At 40.4% G+C, this 21,582-nt stretch overlaps 1 protein-coding gene and 1 long non-coding RNA gene across 2 annotated transcripts; one reads left to right on the top strand and one right to left on the bottom strand.

The window, feature by feature from the left end:
- Positions 1 to 518: 518 nt before the first annotated feature.
- On the bottom strand, positions 519 to 11,700 carry LOC126390019 (uncharacterized). The gene is made up of 3 exons (XR_007569915.1): positions 11,445 to 11,700; positions 9,922 to 10,009; positions 519 to 636 (listed from the first exon to the last, which is right to left on the bottom strand). It is a non-coding gene; the product is annotated as an uncharacterized LOC126390019 (long non-coding RNA).
- Positions 6,872 to 21,210, top strand: pcyt2 (phosphate cytidylyltransferase 2, ethanolamine). Its single transcript, XM_050044082.1, has 12 exons — positions 6,872 to 7,178; positions 10,295 to 10,383; positions 11,708 to 11,869; positions 11,969 to 12,120; positions 12,482 to 12,523; positions 12,679 to 12,817; positions 12,914 to 12,996; positions 13,407 to 13,484; positions 13,991 to 14,056; positions 15,377 to 15,442; positions 17,825 to 17,913; positions 19,855 to 21,210. The coding sequence occupies exons 1-12, from the start codon at positions 7,054 to 7,056 to the stop codon at positions 19,970 to 19,972; spliced, it is 1,209 nt and encodes a 402-aa protein (XP_049900039.1). The 5' UTR covers positions 6,872 to 7,053; the 3' UTR covers positions 19,973 to 21,210.
- The last annotated feature ends 372 nt before the right edge of the window (positions 21,211 to 21,582 follow it).

Raw genomic sequence — 21,582 nt, 5'->3', positions numbered from 1 at the left:
ACACACACACACACACACACACATATATATATATATATATATATATATATATATATATATATGATGTGTATATATACTGTGTATTGTTTTTATATATATATATATGTATGTATGTATTGTAGCGACCCTGCAGTAAATGTTCTGTTATAATGTCAGTGTTCTGTGAGTTAATGGCATGTTTGGGATTGAATGAGTATAGGTAGGGGGGCGGGGTGCTAGTGTCATGGGAATGAGGGCAATGTGTGAGGGTGCTGGTGTGATGAATAAACGAGAGGCATTAACGTAAATTTCTTTGTAGAAAGGCGCTTTATGAAACTAAGTCCATTCACTTCTATTAGTTTACAGCGCAGCCTTGCCACATCCAATATGGCGGCGACGTTGATGTATCGCAGCAGCGGGCAAACCCACTCGATGCGGCGTCTACGTATATATGTCTATGCTTTTTTGCCTCCAACCTCGGTTTCCCTCTTTCTGTCCCATCAGGGCAGAGGATCCCATCTTCAGTCTGGCCACACATCTGCAGCCAGAAGAGGTCGACAGCCATACTCGTGAGGTCATAGCTCCATGTGATGGCCAAGAGGACTGCTTACCTGACTCTAGAGGGCAGGCAGAAGAAGCCACAGCTGTGCATGGCGGCTGGTTTGGACGGGGATATGGTAAAGGAAGGAAGAAGAAGAAAAAAGCTGCTTAACTAAGGGAACTTTACTGACCCATAAGATGCGGTCAGGTGATCAATCCCAATGAGGGATTCAAATTTCAGTCCCATAATGAGGACAAGGTGGACTTTAGGTGCTGTTATGTCTTTTCGGCTGCATTGGTAGTAGTCACGTAGTCATGTAGTCACATGCAGTGTGTGTGTGTGTGTGTGTGTGGGAAGGGAAACATTAATTTGAGTTTTTGCCATGTGAAAATGGCACTTTGCACCAACGTATTTTTTTTATAAAACATACAGTTAATAGTGACAGCAAGATATAAAAGTGGCTTTGGTTATGCTACATTTATAGGAGCTACACTTGCTGTGTTTGTGGTGCTACGTCTTAGCCCAGTGCAGCCAGCAGAGCCTGTACGACAAGGTTTGATTGACATAAGTATATCATTTTTGTCACACCCTGTCGGCTCAAACAGTGGCAGCAAGGTTTCCTCATTGATGCACAACGTAAGCTATCAGCTTTGATCCAGACAGTCACGGTGAATACCAGTAGTGAAACGTTTTGATGAAAGATTTCAAAAGACAGTTTTGATCCCACTCCTGCAGCATTATTTCTGCTGTCCCTTTGTATGGTCAGTATATCACAAACACCTATATTTTCAATGGCATAAATTTTTTACAGCCGTCTTTAAAGCTTCCAGGTGGTGAATGATCCTCAGAGGATAATGTTTTTGGTGGAGTATCACTTGCAACCTCGGTTAAATTTGTATTTTTACCAAGTTGGTATTGGTGCATTGCAGTAACTAATTAAATGTGCAACATGCTGCTGGTTTGAGTATTAGCTAACTTTAACATTGTAATACTGGTGTCTAAAGTGGAAGTTACTGTATTTAAATGCTCAAAGGAAGTGGTTGTCATTCAGTGGAACCCAAATGACTTGGCATTTACGAGTGGCAAACGCAAGTAGAATAATCGCAGCATACAAATGGCCAATTTTCAATTTCGGTGCTGTCACAGCTTTTATGGCGAAGAGATTGAAAGAGATTCAGAAGGCCAAACATTTTCTACATGTATTCTTAGAGTAAGATATTTTTGTAGTCTTTTTCAGACGTTTAAAACTCGCCTTGTTGAATGTACATTTTTTTAACAACAGCTTATTTGGGTTGTTTTTTTATTTTAAAGGTATTTTGGTTTACTTAAAATATTTCCTGAACTCACAGTCAACATTCAGTCTGCTGTCATTCATCCTCAGGTTTTCAGGCTAGGTCGTACAGCTACTGTACCTTAGTTTACTGAAGCTGAATCTGCCTATGTTTACATTTTTGTCTCAACTTCTCTGCAGACGATGCAGAGACTCTGCTGCTGTCACTTCTGTGTCTACAGAAGTGTAGGAAAGAAAGCTGATTTTTGATTTTTTACTTAAATTTTGATTAGATGTTAGTTTGTCCTATCAAGTTACTGTTTACGTAAGTGAGAGGAACCATCCAAATGTGTGTGTTTATTAATTTGTCTCAGGAAGATCCAGTGTTATTAATAATCTCACCCTGTACCTGCATAGTGTCAGAAGTTATTGAAGGCCTGACTTGCCGCTATAAGCTAGTGTTCAACATTCCTAAAAGTCTAACAAGATGTAAAATAAATGTGAAGACCTCTTACAAAAAAGATGCTATAGATGTGAGACTGTGTTCCTCATTTCAAGTTGTGTATTGATCATCTGCATTGTTGTTGTACTGGCCTTTGCTAGTGAACTAATATCAGTAATAATCAGGGTACAAAATTAGCCCCATCCGCTAGTCAAGTGCTGGTGAAATATGCAAGTGGCTGGTAGATCTGCTTCACTCGTCACCAAATAAACTATGGTCATCATTGGGTTGCTAGCCATTTGGCTGGTGGACAAAGACAGTTAATTTTGCACCCTGGTAATAATATCGTACACTTGACTCAAAAATTGGACTTGACAGTGATCTATCTTAAACTCTTATTAGCCATATGGTTTGAGTTGTGCAAGAGTCAATGATTTGTGCTTGGAATTGTTTTTTATTTGTGTCAACTGTTTAACTTATTTGATTAAATGTTTTTGTTTATAATACAGACTGGGTGACTTGTGAATGGATACCTTTGGAATGGAAGACACTTAACTTACAGTATCTAGTGTTATTGAGGCGTATGACATCCACTTAAAGGTATAGTTCAGATTTTTTTGAGGTGGGGTTGTCAGGTTACTTATCTATAAACAGTATACAACAAACAGTAAATGTCAGTCTGCAAGCCTTCAGTTTGGTGAAGCAGGCTGGAGTCGGACATAGGAGCTAAGTAATCTACTGCTGTGGAGGGGTCAGCAGCAAAATTAATCTAAGCAACCACAAAAAAATCAGTGTACACTATATTGAGAGTATTTTCACTGCTTTGACTTAATGTCAGACAGTGATTCCCAACGGGAAAATGAAGCCGTTATATTGCTCTCTTTAATGCCAGACTTCATTGAGAAATACAGCAATTTAAAATTGCTGAATACAGGAGTTGCTGGTCTACCGCTGCCCCTATCAGTCACTTTGTGTTATTGTGTGACTTTAGCGTCACTCTAGCGTTTAACTTTAAGCAAGCTAAAATTAATGTTTTTCTAAAAGGAGTCTGGTGGCTTTGACAAGAGCATAGATGGGGAACCGAAGACGTTAATGGCCCTGTTAAAATGGGCTGTCTGAGGGAAAGGTAAATGCTGAATGACATAATGGCGCTGGAGAATGGCGACATGGTGCTGCTCTGGTTACTTTGGCTACTGATTGTTTGTAAGCAGACGACACAACTGTTGTAGGGCTCACTAGTAATAATGAATCAGACTACAGAGCTGAGGTGGATGCTCTGGTGACATGGTGTAAAGTGAATGACCTTGTTTTAAATGTTGCTAAGACAAAAGAAATTAGTTGATTTTAGAAAGGGAGGGGCAGCCCACCTTCCTTTGGTCATTAATGACCAGATAGTTGAGAGAGTCTCTAGTTTTAAATTTCTTGGCACCACCATATGCCACACTCTAAAGTGGGAAGTCAACACCAGCCTACTTATAAGCAAAGCCCACCAAAGACTTCACTTTCTGCACCAGCTCATGAAGTTTGGTGTAGGAAGGGAGGCAATGCTCCAATTTTACCATGCCGTGGTGGAGAGTGATCTAGTCTTCTCCATCACGGTCTGGTACAGCAATTGTACTGCCTCAGAGAGGAAGCAGCTGAAAAGGGTGGCAAAAACTGCATCAAAAGTCATTGGATGTGAGATTCCTTCTGTGGCCTCCATCTACGACTCCTGAATGAGCGACAGGGTGCAGAAATTGCTAGCTGACCCCTCCCACCCTGCGAAACCCCTTTTCCAGCTTCTTCCTTCTGGGAAAAGATTTAAAAGTCTAGGTGGGAGAACATCCCGCTTATGTAATAGCCCATACCCTGTGGCCATTAAACACCTCAATGCCCGATCACCCTGTAGCACAATAATACTGAACTAAACGCACTTTAAACTGTACTGTATGTAAAACACTTTATCTGATCTGTACTTGAAGGACTATAATGCACTAAGACACTTTTAAGGAAGTTGCAATAGCACAAGGTCTGCTCATCTTGTATTTATGTGTTTTAAATGTGAGTTTATGTGTTTTAAATGTGAGTCCATGTATCTGTCTTTCATGTACAGTACTATGTGTTCCTGTGTGTAATATGCCTTTTTAACCTGACTACACTAAGACAAATTCCAATCAACCTTGTGTTGACATGGCAAATAAAGTATTCCATTCTATTCTAGAGCAGTAAAAATACTCTAAATATAGTATACACTGTATACATTGTACATTGATTTGCGAGACGCCCTCCAACCCCGAGCCGATCTAACAGTAATTTCTTATGTTTCTTATGCAGTTCTCTTCTTTTTAGCCATTTTATTATTAGCCGTTAGCCGTTAGCTTCATGCTAACTTAAAAGAAGGCTAATCCGAATTATTTTTATTTCTTTCCTCGAACTCTCTAACGTTACAACTATTTCCTCAAACCTCCAGCCACAACCATGGCTACAACCAATCAGGATTTGTGACTGCCATAAAGCCAATCATAATGCGTGACATCATCAGTTAGCGCGGGACCCCGGACAAATCTGGCAGCCCGGACACATTCGGTACTTACACCGGCCCTGGATCGGTCAAACTTCCTAGGAAGAGATCGATTTGAAGTGTTTTTCAAAAAATTCAAAATGGCAGAAAATCTATATAACTGGAAGTTATGGGTTCTTGTGGCAAATTTGTTCCTGGCATCTCTGTGCAAAGTTTCATGTCTCTACGACATACGGGGCATGAGATATGCCCATTCAAAGTTTGCAATTTCAATCGGTTGCTATAGCGCCCCCCTTTGGCCAATTGATGTAATATTGCTTCATTCGCATCCTCCCATGACCCTCTACCACTGTGCCAAATTTCACATGGATTGACAAAGTCAGTGAGGAGAAAAACGTGGGACAGACACACACAGACAGAGTTTTCGTCATTATATAGTAAGATCAGGTGACAAACAGCCTGTGATGATGTCTTCAGAGGAGTAAAAGCAATTTCAACAATATTTCTCAGTGTTTCCACATTCAGTCAGTTGACCACTCACTGCCATTACATGTGCATTTTTCTATACATTTCCACTCTTGTGTAGTAATCCTGCCATTATCACACCAAACTAAAGTGAAAGAAAACAACTGTACTCTGGTCGGGATCGGAAAGCCTCTGAAGCAGCATTTTACATGAAGAAAGCCGCTCAGTGTTTAACTTGGTCCTGAAACCTGGCACCTCTCAGCCTTCACAAATGCATCATTATAGGTGTGCAAGGTCATTCAGTGGGCCAGATTGGACCCTTTGGCAGGCTGGTTCTGGCCCCTGGGCCAAATGTTTGACACCCCTGCTTTTAATAGCTGTGTCTGAATCAGAATCAGAATCAGAATCAGAAATGCTTTATTGATCAATGAGGGGAAATTATTTGCGTTACAGGTGCTCCTTGCAAGAGTGGAAAGATAAGTGAAAACATAAGAAATTTAACAAGAGTATTTACAAATATATAGTTCAAATAAACAGGATTATATATATATATATAAATATATATATATATATATATATATATTGTAACCTAAACAAGATTATTTACAAAATATATATAGAATAAGTAGATAATACACAGAATATATACAGTCAAGGTGAAATGGGGTTATTGCACGAGTTAAATTAAATTATTGCACATGTTGACAGTGGGTGAAATAGTCTCAGGGCCATTCAGAGGAGTTGTACAGTTTGATGGCCACAGGCAGGAATGATTTCCTGTGGCGCTCAGTGGTACATTTAGGTGGTATGAGTCTCCCACTGAAAGTACTCTTGTGCCTGACCAACACATGGTGGAGTGGGTGTGAGACATTGTCTAAGATAGTTCGTAGCTTAGACAGCATCCTCCTCTCTGACACCACCATCAGAGAGTCACACTCCGTTCCCACAAACGTCTGTGTGTTTAGGAATGAACTTCTGTTATGTTATGTTATTGGACGTGCTCTGCTGGAACTCATTTCCTAAGATAGATAGATAGATAGATAGATAGATAGATAGATAGATAGATAAAATATATGAGAACAGAAATATGAAATATATACAAAAATAAGTAGTACTACAACTTAAAATATACAAGAGAAATATACAGGAAAAAAATAAAAATATCAAAATTGCAGGAGTAAAGAAAGAAGATCAATTATATACAACAGTATGACTAAAAATAATTAACTTGTGAGTATAGTAAGTAAAAAGTAGCAATACCACAATGTAAAATACTCAAATAGTAGGTAAAGGGTTGCACTCAAGATTCCAAACAGAAATATTATTATTATTATTTTAAAAATTATATGAAGTATCACCAAAATGCACTTGAAAGTATTTATGCAGCACAATGGTCCCTGTGAGAGTCAGCTTTCTATATCTGCTTAATTTATAACAGTTTAATTTATGTTTTAAAACAATCCTGATATGCAAAAACACTGTCACATAATTGAAGTGAAGTATAGTGAACAATATTTCTCACAAAACAGGGACACTCCACAAGTTACTAATTGTAGAGCTGAGTAAATGTACTTAGCTGCTCTCCACTCCTGGTTTGTTTATAGGCTGGATCTGATCACGTGACAGGAGTGATTATGTAATGCGTACGTCAGCGTGAGAGGATTCGTTCGATATGACGTAGCGCTGGAGGCGTTGGCCGGCTAGTGTCACTGTGTGCTCTGAAGAACCTGAGACGGAGAAGAGGACGTCCTTTCCTCAATTATCTATGAGAGAAACCGGAGTCAAATACTTTTAAACTTCGCCTTCCTCTTGTTTTATTTGTCCTTCCACCAAGTGATTCGCCGGAACCTGTCGAAATGATCAAAAACGGTCACCACGCCACCGACGACCAGCGGGATGACGACGGTTGCAGAAAGCCGGGTGGTTCAGTGTGTAGCCCGGAGAAAAGGAAGCGGGTCGTCCGGTTGTGGTGTGACGGCTGGTGAGTTTTATGTGCTCCTCCTGTTACTGTCAGTGCTGGTTTATTAAACTGTTTCCCACAGTTAGTTGTCTTGAACGCGGTCCATATGCAACACGTAGGGAGGAAAGGTGGGCTAGCATGCTAATGCTAGCCAGCTAACGTTACTTACATTAGCAGTTAACAGGTAGCAACAGGAGTTTAACTGTTTGGTCATACCTAAGTAACTTAACGTTAACTACCGTGTTAGTTACAGCTAATGTTGCTCTCAAAATGACCTAGTTGTTATTATTTTCTTATTTTTTTAAGCAATGGATAGCAGCCCAACGTAAGTTAAATAATTTAGCCATTTATAAATCAATTGCAAAATGTTCCCTTAGTACACCGGCTGCAGTCATATAACGTTATAACGTTATTTATCATCAGTTTTATGGTACAATGGCATGGGGTAATCAGGGACAAGGTCCTCTGAGTCCACAGTGTCATAGTCTCACAGTAAAGCTGAGGTTATGAATGATGTTTTGAAATGTATCTGTATGAAACTATGCCCAAACAGAACTGACATTATGTTTATTAAAGGTCATAAAGGACCTAAAGATGAAAACCTATGAAGCCTTATTTGCCTACACACGGAAGTTGTAGGCAAATAAGTAGTTGTAAGTAGTTTTAAACACACCCAAATGTCCTGCAGCTCACTCTGAGGAAATGTTTTGGCTGCCTTCACGTGCATTTCTTGGGAAAATGCCTGACACGCCCAAATTTCGCCGCTGTTTGCAGGCCCAACCCTCACTCTGATGTCTCATATGGTTAATTCTGCTTTTAATGCCTCGAATCCTGCCTTCAAGGTTGTCTAAGGTAAAAGTCTTGGCAGCGTTGATGTCTGATGGTTTGGGTAGTTGGACCACTTGAAATGGGTAGTCAAATGAAGTCGGTAATTACGTCACTTCAGGGCATTTATTTACTATCTGTGTGTCTGTCTGTCACTGACACAAACATCTGAAAGTTGGTTGTGACACTCGGAGCCAACTCATGAGTATAACCTACTCTGAATGTGCAATGCATAAATTGTCTCCTGGACTCACTCGCTGCACAAGGAAGTGCTGATGGCTAGTCTGACATGGCCCATCTCATGTGGTGGTTATAAATAACTAGCATAGTGAACATATCGTTCAGTGTTATGTAAAAGCGGCATGTTGGTGTGGTAAGCAGTGTTTCCCTGTTTTTAGGGGGGCATGAAGGGAGCATATACAAGTATACAAGTGAGAGAAAGAGGAGCAGGTGGGGGGGGGGGGGGGGGGATGGGGTAAAGATGAAATATTATCAGACTGTTTATTTTGCAGGGGTTTAGTGTAAGTATCAAAAACCCAAATAACTACTCAACAGTCTGTAGCAGATACAGGGGAACTGCAGTGGTCCATAGTCAGGACATCTGCAAAATATTTATCTTGAAAAAAATAGTTGATGTTACCTGAGCCAAGAGGAAGTAGACTGTGTGATGCATCACATCAAACCAACAATTACTGCTTTCACTTACAAGAATGCTGATGGTGTTTACAAAAGGCATCTATTGATTGTTTGATTGATCGATTAACTCATTTTACAAATATGCAGTATGCATGAATTTGTGAACATTTTAAAAGACATTTTGGTAGCTTTCTCTGACTCTATTGAAAGAGATCTTTAAATTTAAAGATAATTTAGTTTTCCAGCGGCTTTAAAACATCTTAAAAGTCACAGTACACTTGTAAAAATGAGGCATCCCCTTAGTGTATATACTTGTTATATCTCAAGAATGCAGAGTTGTGAAAGAGTCAACCCATTCCTGCGTATACATTACTCTGAGGAAGATATATTTACAGCTGGGAGTGCAGTGTCTTAACTGATCCTGAGCAGGTGACGTGAAGGAAGTCGGGGGGATTATTGTTAAGGGAACACAGACTAACAGCTTGTGGTAATGTCATTATAAGGGAGAGGTGTGCTCACAAGTAGTACAGATGAGGTATTTTGTTAAAGCTGTACGATGTGTTTGAAATAACCTACAAACATATAAGTGTTAACAAAAAAGTCTGAGGGTCAGAGAAATGGAATTGTAAATTAATGTGACTAGTTTGAATCCCTGCATCGACTGGGAAAATGAGGGCAGGGATTGTGGCTGGGTACATAATATTTTCTTTCCCTCAAAAACTTGTATATTATTTACAAGTTTTATAGTTCCACTATAAAATGAGGATCAACAGAAGTTATTGGCCACCCTAAAGTCAGTCATATTGGTAAACTGTTATTTCAGATAGTTGTAATTAGCACAAATGGAAATGTGTAATATGAACCCACCCTTGCTAATAAATTATTTAAAACAATTTTCTAAGTAGCCTGGGCCTGTAACCACCTCGTTGAGCTGCTCAGTCTGCTGGTGAACTGGACGGTCCTAAGAAATGAGTGTTTGGAAACTGTAGGAATGTGAAGCTGCAGGGTGCTGAACAAAGGCGCATTTTAATCAAAACCTGACAAACCTTACTGTAACTGAGCAACATATTGGTTTTCTAGGATCACTCTCTTTTTTTCTTGTGTATACAGTCAGCTTAGACTTTAAACATGTTGCAATAATGGAGTAGAAATAACACAACCTTTTTTTAAAAAGGCAAGCCAGTACAAAACATGGGCTGCAGAAGTTAGGTAATGGCAGAATATAAATAAACACTGGCACATTGTACACACAGTACCTCTGACCATTACCTTTCTCCCACTAACCTTTATCATTTTCACTCACCGTGTTAAAATGTGTATCAGTCTGTGTTTTGGTATGTCATCTGCTTGATTTAGAGAGCCACACACTGTGCTTTACTGTTCAAGGTCACCTTGAAAAAGGGGTCAAAGATAAGATAATGTTAAACAGCAAAGGAGGACGAGATGGCCAGTCAAAGCTATTCTGCAAGGGCAGCTTTGGAAGACATTTAAAAGACAATGAAGTGGTAATAAAGCTGTAGCTGCTGCGCACTTATTGTCAAAGCCACATCCCTTATCGTTGTGTGTGTGTTTGCTTGTATTGGTTTTGTCCTCTGTAATGTTTTGTTCAAGCACTTACAATATCTATCACTTTTCCTTGTCAGTGACGGTGCTGTCTCTTCTTTCTGTGTCCACAGTTATGATATGGTGCACTACGGTCACTCCAACCAGCTGCGTCAGGCCAAAGCCATGGGAGATTACCTCATAGTCGGAGTGCATACAGATGGTAAGACGCCTACACACATTCAGATATGGATAGCTATGTGAAACCTTTTTGTAATCAACTGTAATTTCCCTGATTGAAAACCAGAACCAACACAGCTTGGTGCCACAAGTCCACAGTCCTTCTTGGTTACTGCAGTCTGAGCTAACCTGCTTTAGAATCGTGAAATCATTTTCCAGTATTACTTGTAAGCTTCTCAGATAGTATGAGACCTCTGGTTACTTTTTATAGGCTGAGCAGCAGTCAGATGTAAATGTTTACTTTTCTAATGTCACCTTTATAATACAAACATGGATGCGAGCTGCAAATGTTTGTATGACAGCAGTCTTGAGGATCTGTTTACTTAGCTTGAAGTAAACTGATTTTAAATCAAGGTTTGACACTTTACTTTTTGCCAAGTTGAAACACGGTAGCAAAAGACATGAAATAATAAAGCTGAATGAATATGTTCAGGGGGAGGAATGAGTAACATGACCAGGTGATGGGGATGCTGTGCAGGAGAAGTAATCTAATCAGCTCTGGCAGTCCGTCATGCTCTGCCTTATACTGGTATTATAACACTGATCAGATATTTACTAAAAGTCAAGTGCAAGGTTATTACAAAGTATGCCAATCTACGTAACGTGACGCACACGCACTCGCACTCCTAGTGTAGACAGAAAGTTAAAGGACAAGAAAACAGAGTCAGAGCCCTGCTTCACTGCTGTAATGCATAAAGTAAGGCAAGTTTCAACAACAATGCAATTCAGAGTACTAAACGAAAGACAAAAAAGCACTAAAGACAAGAAAAAGAGAAGAAAAAATACAGTGCAGCTATAGTGCAGTGCAACATATGAATAAATAGCCCTACGTTTAACTAAATCGAATACACTGGCAAACAGAGAAGTGTTAAGCCCTCGTTTAAAAGAACTGAGTAAGTAAGCGGTATGCAGATTCGTCCCAGATGATATGAGAGGCTTGCTCGCCTCTTAATGGAGCAGCAGATCTAGTTATACGTTGTGGTCGACTGTGCCGGCTGCAGCATTGAGATCTAATAATACCAAGACTGAAACTTTTCCACTGACCGTATTTAAGTAGGTATCATTCAAGACCATATCAACAGCAGCTTCTGTGTTGTGGTGTGATCGAAATCCTGACGGGAAAACATCAAAACAGTTGTTAACGACCAAGAGAGTGTTAAAACAGTCTTGTCAATGATTTACTTAAAAATTGGGTTTTCAGGAGTGTGGAGTGTTTGCATTGTAGCAAAGCAGGAATTCAGGGTCAATACAGATGTAGTTGATGTGCCAGTCATTAACAGCAGATTACCTCCCATCCTCTCTCAAAGCTGAGATTTCCAAGCACAAGGGTCCTCCAGTCTTCACTCAGGAAGAACGCTACAAGATGGTACGCGCCATCAAGTGGGTGGATGAGATCGTAGAGGGAGCGCCTTACGTCACCACCCTGGAGACTCTGGACAAGTACAACTGTGACTTCTGTGTGCATGGAGGTGAGCCAGCTGAGCGCTGCTCTTCACATCCAGCTTCCCATGATGTGAACAAGCCTTTAGATATGATGATGGACTAATGTCATTGTTTGTGTTTACCAGATGACATCACGCTGACGGTGGATGGTAAGGACACATATGCAGAGGTGAAGCGTGAAGGCCGTTACCGGGAATGTAGACGCACACAGGGCGTCTCGACCACTGACCTAGTGGGAAGGATGCTGCTGATGACCAAAGCCCATCACAGTAACTTGGTGAGTTAAGCTGCGTTTAACTAAGCACAAAGGCTTTACAGCAGTAGGTTGTTAGTTAATGTCCAGCGTTGGATTTCACCCACTGATAGCACCTCTGCAGACTCATGTATCGAACTGACCAGGCTGTATTGTTCTTGGATTACATTCCCCACAGTGATTGTTTCTACATTCTGTCGTTATTCTTAATATAGAGTAGTGGCGGTCTATCTCGTGCTAGTCCTGATGTGTGGTTATATTTATAAACAGGGTGCATGTCAACTGTGGTGGCAACGACTATAAATCCCCTTTTAGTGTCTGCATGTGTATGTGCAATGTTTGTTTTGGTTTTTGGTCTCATCTTTTCTTCTAATAATTTCCACAGGATAACCCAGATTACCAGCAGCACACAGACAACTTTGGAAAAGTGAGTAGCATGGGTTTAATTTCAGTCAGACCTCATCACATAAATGAATCAGCATTATAAAGAATATATGTTAGCGATGGAATATCTTACATCAAGTGAGACACCACCAACTGTTTATTAGATTTTCCCACTGAAATGCTTTTGTTGTGTTCCAGGGTCCTAAAGGCCACAGTCCGTGGACAGGAGTCTCACAGTTCCTCCAGACGTCCCAGAAGATCATCCAGTTTGCCTCAGGAACAGAGCCTCAGCCCGGAGACACCATCATCTATGTGGCCGGGGCGTTTGACCTCTTCCGTATCCTCATCATGCAGAAATAACATGAGCACTGGTAGAAATCATTTCGTGTTGCATGTTGTTTTTGTTGTTGCCTTGACCATAAGCTTCTCACAGACATCGGCCATGTTGACTTCTTAGAGATGGTCTATAAGCAGGCGGAGAAGCCCTACGTCATCGTGGGTCTTCACTTTGACCAGGTACACCTAGCACAGACATGCACTCACACACACATCTTAACAGAGCATTAACCCCTCCCTGCTGCGTCAGCAGTCTTCAATAGCTTTTTTGCAATCACATGACCACTATGATGCACAAAATTCATGCGCAAAAAGATTCTCAGTGACCTTTTTTTTCCCCCTTAAGTTCTTCCCTTTATATCCTGTAAGCAGCAGAAATCTTATTTTTTTGTGCAGGCGAGTTAATCTTTGCCTCTGATTGCCTGTCCTCCAGTTGGACAGTGCACGTATGATGTATGATGTCATGTGCAAAGAAGCTATAGAAACATTTGGAACAAGTTAAGTCCTGGCCGTTTGATCAAAGTGTGTTGGCTAAATTATCTAAAAGGTAAAAATGTAAAAGTATTAAATGTTGTCTACATTCTCTTCAGGAAGTGAATCGGTACAAGGGGAAGAACTATCCGATCATGAACATCCACGAGAGGACACTGAGTGTCCTGGCCTGTCGGGTAAGTACACACACACACACACACACACACACACACACACACACACACACACACACACAGTCCTCTCTAAATGTACAGCACAGTGGGATGTATTTCTGCTCTGGAAAGCCACATTGCAGCAGGCTGAACTTGGCTCTGTTCCCTCCATTCCTGCTGGTCAGCTATCAGTCCAGAACAATGCGTCTCTGTAGCCCATCTGCACTGTGTGTGTTTGTTATGAGAACATTACACAAAACGAACATGTTACACAATCCTAAAGCCACCATCAGTTTTTACTTAATGCCCGATGATGGAAATATACAGTTATACAATTTTCCAAAATGAAGGCAGTGAACAGTAAAAACACTTTCACCCTTGAGCTGTGTCGTATCCAAAAGATGCTTTCCAGTTAATCTTTAACATTTTAACAGGAATGCACAGACTGGGAGGCACTGGCATGAAAAGTTTAATCCTTAGGAAAGTAAACTTCTCACTATGAACCTCTCTTCTTGCCTGTTTATCTATAGTATGTGTCAGAGGTGGTGATTGGTGCTCCCTACGCAGTTGGCAAAGACCTGCTCGATCATTTTAAGGTGAGTTTCCTTTGAATTACTTTCTGATAATGCAGTTTTTATATTGTTTATTTGACCTTTATTTCACCAGGAGGGCACCTTAATTTTAAAAACTCTTGGCCCAAATATCAGCTTAATTATTTTACATAAACTAGACCTAATTATTAAAACATTATTACCATCCCATTTCAGTTCCTTAATTGTACGTCACTTTATTTACATGTAAGGTGACAAGTGTCTGCATTTTATACTTTTTTGTAGTTTATGCCAAGCAGATGTAGTTTCCCACATAAGAGCTCTTCTACAAAGGGTGCAGGCTGTACTTTGACGTCAGTGGTGTGTGTAAATTTGATAAAAGATATGATGGAAGCTTCTGGGAGATACCCTTATAAATGAAGGAGAAGGCATGTAAATTACAGTACAGTTAAATTACTAGTAGTTTTAAGGCAGTATTAAGCACAGGACAATATATCAGTAAACTAGAGTAGTTCATCCTCAAAATATTATATCAGCAAAAGAGTTCAGCTAAGTCAACATCTTTTTCTTACCAAAAAAAAAAAGAAGTAAAACAGGACTTGTTTTAAAGTTATAACCCAGTTTTAATAAACTGTCATCCAGTATGAGCTCAAAGCATTTAAAGAAGGACAGTATTTTAATAGGGGGTCGTCAAAATTTCAGAAGTTACTAGTCTCGGATTTAGACAAATACATGACTGAATTTTTAAAACTTTTTTAAAACTAATTTCAGATCAGAGTTTTGACATAATGGGATTAAATACAGGTTAAGGATTACTAAAATCTTTTGACTTTGTAGACCAGGAGGACAATACATCACTGTGTGGTTCCTGCATTTGAAAGGTTCTTCCTATAATAATATATATATATAATATAATATATAATAATTTATGTACATTGTAAATCTCAGAAAGGGACTAATACTGAGTCGTATGGCGCCCTCCTGTGGACAGTTGAAATACCAGCAGAAGTACCTTCAGCTTCAGAACATTAAGATCTGTCAGATTACCCTGTAGGTGGATGACAAATCATTACCACAGCCTTTTTTTCTTCAAATGTTAACGGTTTGAAAATCCTCAGGTGAATTAATGAAAAAGTTAACAGGTTTCAATTGGCAAAACTGACAGTAGACACAAGTTTACGTGCAAAATAATAAGAATCTGGTTAGAGAACCAGAGGAGAGCAGGCCGCCTGCCAGCGTTGGGCTCTTCAGTGACTGTATTTTTCAGTGAATGTAATGCAGATGAACTTACATGCTGGAAGAATTTCATTTACATCTCTACACATGATGTGTGGTTTAACCAGATGTGTTTGTACAACTATGCAGGTTGACCTGGTGTGCCACGGCAAGACAGAGGTGTTTCCAGACAAGGATGCGTCAGACCCCTACGCTGTGAGTACAGGCTCCTTTTGTCTCTGCAGCAACACCTGCAATTGTGCTGTATTTATATATGTGTTTATGATTTAGATTCGAGAGTCTGATTCACAATAAGGCAAGTGTTCTTAAGCATATGAAATGGACCCCCAATATTCTTTAAGATTACTGCTCTGAGTGCACAGCTCTGGTTACGCTGGTCGATTGTCTTCTTGTGCTGGGACACCTTGTCATACATACTGAATATCACTTATCTGTCTAATTGCTCTGTATCTGTGGCCTACACAAACACACAAAGCAATAAGCAGAAGAGAAATAATGCAGACATACACCACAAACTAAGTTGAGGTTAAATCTTTATTAGCAGATGCTCTTGTTTGTCTGATTTACAATAAGCTACATGTCATCAAAAACTGGTCACTGATACTCCCTATGTCGTTGCCTGAGACTTAATAAAGTGCTGAATAAAGGAATAAAGTTTACAGCCTACACCCTTCATCTAGGTGTAGGCTGTAAACACAAGGCCAAGCTTTATCTCTCTCTCTGTGGTGGAAAAAGGAGCTGTCGTTGTATTTGGTAACCATGGAGAAAAATATATGTATCGCTTTTATTTGATTAATCAATAAATGAATAAACAAATGAATAATACATAAAAGGGAATGAAACTTATTCCTGAGATTCATTGGTGACATTTCTTGTCCGTTACTTTTGTTAACGTCTTCTTGTTTCTCACTCTGGTGTTTATAAGCTGCTCCGTTTTTGCAAGTTCCTGTTACACTTTACTAAAAAATATACATGACTACCATTTTATAAAGACTAGAGAGGGGTATATTTGCCCCTAAATAAAATGTAGCATTTAAGATGTCAACTTCTGTATGACAATAATAAATGTCTGTCTTAGTTTGAACAGTTGGCATTCCTTTATTTGTCGGAGAATCTTCCATGACAAATACAGGTCTGCATTGCACACGGGCAGTAAGTTGGCATCGGTTCAGGCTAGGGGTGGGAATCTTTGGGCACCTCACGATTCGATTACGATTACGATTCAGGGGCTACGATTCGATTATAAAACGATTATTGATGCATCTTTAATTTATGTATATTGATGCACTTTTTCACAACACACATTTCTTTTTGTCTCACTGAATAAGCATTCAACACTTGCAATTTTTAAAAACAGTGCATTTGTAATAAGAAAGAGTTGAATTCATTTCCATTATATTTTATTAAACATATAAATGGAAATGCTTGCAAACTGGAAAGTTACAACTTCGTTGTACGGAACCAAAGGTAACAACAGGTATCTTAAATCACAAGATAAAATGCGCAGTTAGAGTAACAAATGATTCGGTGGCGACAGACGTCCACGCATCACATGTAACTGCGTTCCTACCTGCCTTCAACAGTGAGGCCATGACTTCTGTTTTGGTTTGGTTGTAGAGTGTCGGTGAAATAGCGTCGGGATGGGATGGTGTATCTGGGCTCCAGTGTATGCAGCAGTGCTCGAAATCCCTGATTTTCCACGACAGAATAAGGACGCAAATCCTTGGCAATAAATGCCGCGATGGCCTTCGTAATTCGCTTCGCCTTTTCCGATGAGGGTGGCAGCTTTCTAATTGCTTCCTCGATTGTTCTCTGGTCGGTAGCGCCACTAGTTGCCGCAGCAACAACAGCCTGCCGTCTCCCTGACTCCTCCGTCAGGTGGAATCGAGTTACATGGCTTCTCATGTTTGTTGTGTTGCCAAAGTATTTTATTTTAGCACGACACAGCTTACATATAACGTGGCTCTTGTCCAGTTCGCTTCCGCCGTCAACGTTGTAGAAGGAGCTGTTAAATTAGAAGGAGCTGTTCGGATCTCACGGCGAGGTGGGTGGCGGTCAGCCATGTTTGTTTTCCTCTGTGCGCGTGTCGGCGTGTCTGCTCCAGGTGCGCATCCCAAAGTGTCCCGGAGATGACACGTACCGCGCTTCTTAGTTCCGCATTATTTAGAACCTTCTGTATTACTCTAATTAACAGATTTAAATAATCGAAATTTGGACGTTTGTGAATCGATTCAGATTCGTCCACATCCGAATCGCGATGCATCTAAGAATCGGAAATTTCCCCCACCCTTAGTTCAGGCTCACTGTTGGAGGGTTTCATAACCCACTTCCTCCCCCTACTGGTCGGTTTGGGACAGCACTTAATGTGGCAGACCCTCTGCGTGAACACGGAAAAAGAGTGGAAATGGATAGGAAGAGGGTGCAGAGAGCTGTTTGGGAGTGTGTTACACATATATCAAATGTTCCATTCTAGATTTTAATATTGCTCTAATTAGTTAATGGGTGGACCTCATCATTCATGGACGATGACAGAAGCCTTGCAATAGTTTGATATAACCATCTGTGTTCTGCCCTCAGGAGCCCAAGAAGAGGGGGATATTCAGGACAATCGATAGTGGGAACAATCTCACTACTGATGACATTGTCCAGAGGATCATTGCAAACAGGTCAGTTCCTCCTCATTCTTCTGAACTCAAAGGGCAGGCCTTTTTTCCTCTTCTTCCCACTAATGTTCCTGATGTATTCAAATCTGAACTTTCAAATTTTGGTCGAATTATGTATTTTTCAGCATCAAAATGTTATTTTCCCAAGCCTTTCTAAAGATTAGGGCTTTACGCCATTCAGAATTGTGTCAGTCGAATCAGCTTTGGCTGTTTAATGTAAATATTCAACAAATTGTTTTGTTTTGTTTGTTTGTTTTCTTTTCCATATGAAGGTTTTAAGTTTGAACGGGGCTCAGCGGGATGTTCAGTATGACAACAGCATTCATGTAATATAGTAAACAAGCTAATGGCGCCAAGACAGATGGGAAATGTGCAACAAGATTTTTTACCGACACTAGATATCAAACAAAAGACATAGACTGTGTCTTATTAAGTATCCGTGAACTGTAAATCCACCACCTCCAAGAAGAAGAGAGAAGAAGTTATTATTTCGGACCCTTATGGGAAAGTTTCTCTTCCTCTGTGCTGCTGCATCACGTCCACAGCTCCCTTTACCAAAGAGTAGCATGAAAATCAAGAGTGCTTCCTTCACAGCAAAGTCTATGGACCAATGTCCACTGTCTTTTTGTCAAAGGAGTCTGGCGGCTTTCAATCTGCAAAACCATTGGTAAAAAAAAAAAAAAAAAAAATTTTTTTTTCTTCCTTTACCTCTGGAGGCACAGCCCGGAGTTTTTCGACTAATGGAAGTGCAGGAGCCTCGGCGATCGCTCACGCCCTTCACTTCTGGCGGTGCCCCCAGGGAATCGCCGTGTTGTTTACAAATACTTCGGGTAGAAAACCAGCAGAGTTTAGCTATATATCACATTTTGCACGTCACTGTATCACCGTGTAGACTAATCTGATGTTTGTTAAGTCTATAAACACAATGATTGAACAAACGTTATTATTTCTGTGTTTTGTAATTAACATGGTTATCGTAGATTAGCTGGGCTAACCGTTAGCTGTTAACGTTAGCCGTGTCTGTAATAATCATAGACTGTATAAAAATAAGGTAATAACTCAATAAATGGTCTGTGAATAAAATATTTTTTCCAGCGGATATTTTAGTTACAACATGAGTGAGCTAGCAAAGCAGTTTTGTGTTGCTATGTGTGGTATTTATTCAGTTATGGGAAATCACGATGTCTAGAAAGCATCAGTGGCTGCAGCTGACAGGGACAGTTAGCAAAGCTAACATCAGGACGTCATCTGTTAAAAGCCTCCCGTTGTCGGATACGACATGAAACTACTCCAGTTAGCTCAATCATGTTGTAATTAAGACATCCGCTGGAAAAAATATTTTTTTCACGTTGATGAGACGGCGTTTTGGGTGGAGCGGTCGCTATGGACGCGGAGCTTGCCGTTTCTGTAGGTACACATTTCCTGGGGACACCTGCACGTCTCGGCCACGCCCCCTCCATTGTGATTGGCTAAAGCGCAGCATGTTCAAACTCAAAGCCCCGCCCTCCCCCCTCTCTGTAGTCGTCTTTCACACAGGGCTGCCGACAGATTCTACAATGTAAATTGCAGAATCTGTCTTGAGAGATTAGGTGGCTTTCAACAGAGTTATATAGCTACTTCAATTCCCCATCAGAAATGATTGCCTGATAGCAAGGTAGAGCTGTGAAAATATTACACTGAATATGGATAACATTTAAAAAGATCTGAAGTAACCCTTTAAGTTGTTGTAATTTATATCAGCAATCACTGTCTTAACCGACATCTCTGCTTGTTGCTGACAACTGAGTGGGTGTTTCCATTTGAAAAATCCAGTAAAGAACGCAGATGGACACTTCATTATCGTCTTTATCTGCACTTTAATTCTCACTGTAGAGATTATTTTGACTCTTTACAGTGTTTATGTTTTTATCTCATGTTTATTCACGTCACCTTGTGTGTTCCCAGGCTGCAGTTTGAAGCCAGGAACCAGAAGAAGGAGGCCAAGGAGATGGCAGTGATCGAGGCGATGAAAAAGAGAGAGCAGCAGGAGCAGCCCGAAGGTGCAGCCCAGGCCGCTCACTAGTGAGACCTCCGACCTGGTTCTCTGTCTGATCCTCTCATCCTGGCACACTGAGCTTAAGAGGGTGGACTCAACCGACCCAGACGGATGGTCCATGTTTTCCTGAACTGGACCTGGCTGTGTGAATCGACCCAAGAGGGGCCAGTCGATCTCCACCTGTCCACTGGGTGCAGAATCCTGCTTTTAATATTGGGTGAAGCAGTGTGACTTGAACACTGCATGGTTAACTTCTCTCGGCCTTCATCTATACAGACTACTCCAGCCTAACGCGATTAGATGAGAACACAAAGAATCCAAACACGTACTACGATCTAACCTGCAGAGTCCCTTTAAACCTGTCGTCCTCCACAGAGAACTTTTTAACATTGTCGTCTGTCATGTGTTGTTTTTATCCATGAAATCACACACTGCGTGTTCCTGTATAGGCATAGAAGTGGTATATTAAGTTTGCAATAAGCCATAATTTAAAATGTAAATGAAATAATCAGCTGTGTTCTTAGATTTTAAACCATATTAGTTTTTAATCATCACTTGTCTTAGAGGTGTCATCAGTAATGTTGACTGTGGTCACTTTTTATCACACTGAGAAAACTGATTTAATTTATAGAAGTCACTATGTTTTTACCCATCCTTAGAAAACATTAATACTCTGTTGAATGATCTGTGGAGTAGTCTTTTAATTTTAACTGTGGATTTTAACTACCTGATTTTGCACCGAGGGTGTGTATGTGTGTATGTGTATGAGTGTGCGTGCGTGTGTGAGTGAGTTGAGTGAGGTCAGTGAGTGACTGTGTGCGCTGTAAATGACAGTAATGTCGTGCCTCATTCCTAAAGCTATAACTAAGTAAGGGCTGTGAACTGTATTCAAATGTCTAAACTACCAGAGTGTCTCTACAGCTGTCTGTAGCATCGTCCTTCTCTCTTTATTCTACTTTCAAGAAATGTGTTTTAGAAAGCTAACAGAAAAAAAAATTGGGACCCAGTATCTCTGTCAAACTGCTGCAAACATTTGTAGATTGTTGAAGGTTTGATTGTTGCTTTTCCTGTCGTTATATCGGGCATAACTCTGAGGTAAATTATTAATGGTGTGAGACTGCGTGTGTTTGTAACGTGTGTGTGGGTTGGAAGCAGGCTGATGAATATATGAGTTTCTACATATTAGACGGGAATTTTCACAACCTTTCAATCACTATATTGCAACGTGTAAATCTCCCTTTTAATAAATAAATTGGTAATAATGATGCAGAGTGTCATCTGATGTCTGTTTTACAGTAGTTAGCTTTGTGTGCAGCATGACCACAGCGATCTCTGTTGAATCAGCACATCGTCGCGGTTCACTGAGTTTGTGAAATGGGGCCACAGCCACTCAGAAAACTGCTAAATCCGACTGGTCCCGTCCCATTCACGCCGCTCTCAGATTTGAACAAAAACTGCAAACCGTCACCTCATTACAGACACAAAGAGCCTTTAATCCTGTGGCCTGAGCGCCCGGAGGAGCTTCTGCAGGAAGGATCCTATCATTCAGCTGAGGGATACAGCAGGCCCTTGTGCAGATACTGACATACAGGATCTCCATCTACTCATTAATTTGACCACAGCAGTTATTATGTTTT

This window comes from Epinephelus moara, chromosome 5 (genome assembly GCF_006386435.1).
Source record: "Epinephelus moara isolate mb chromosome 5, YSFRI_EMoa_1.0, whole genome shotgun sequence".
Lineage (NCBI taxonomy): Eukaryota > Metazoa > Chordata > Actinopteri > Perciformes > Serranidae > Epinephelus > Epinephelus moara.
Note: the sequence above shows the minus strand (reverse complement) of the source record. Positions and strands in the feature narration are given on the sequence as shown.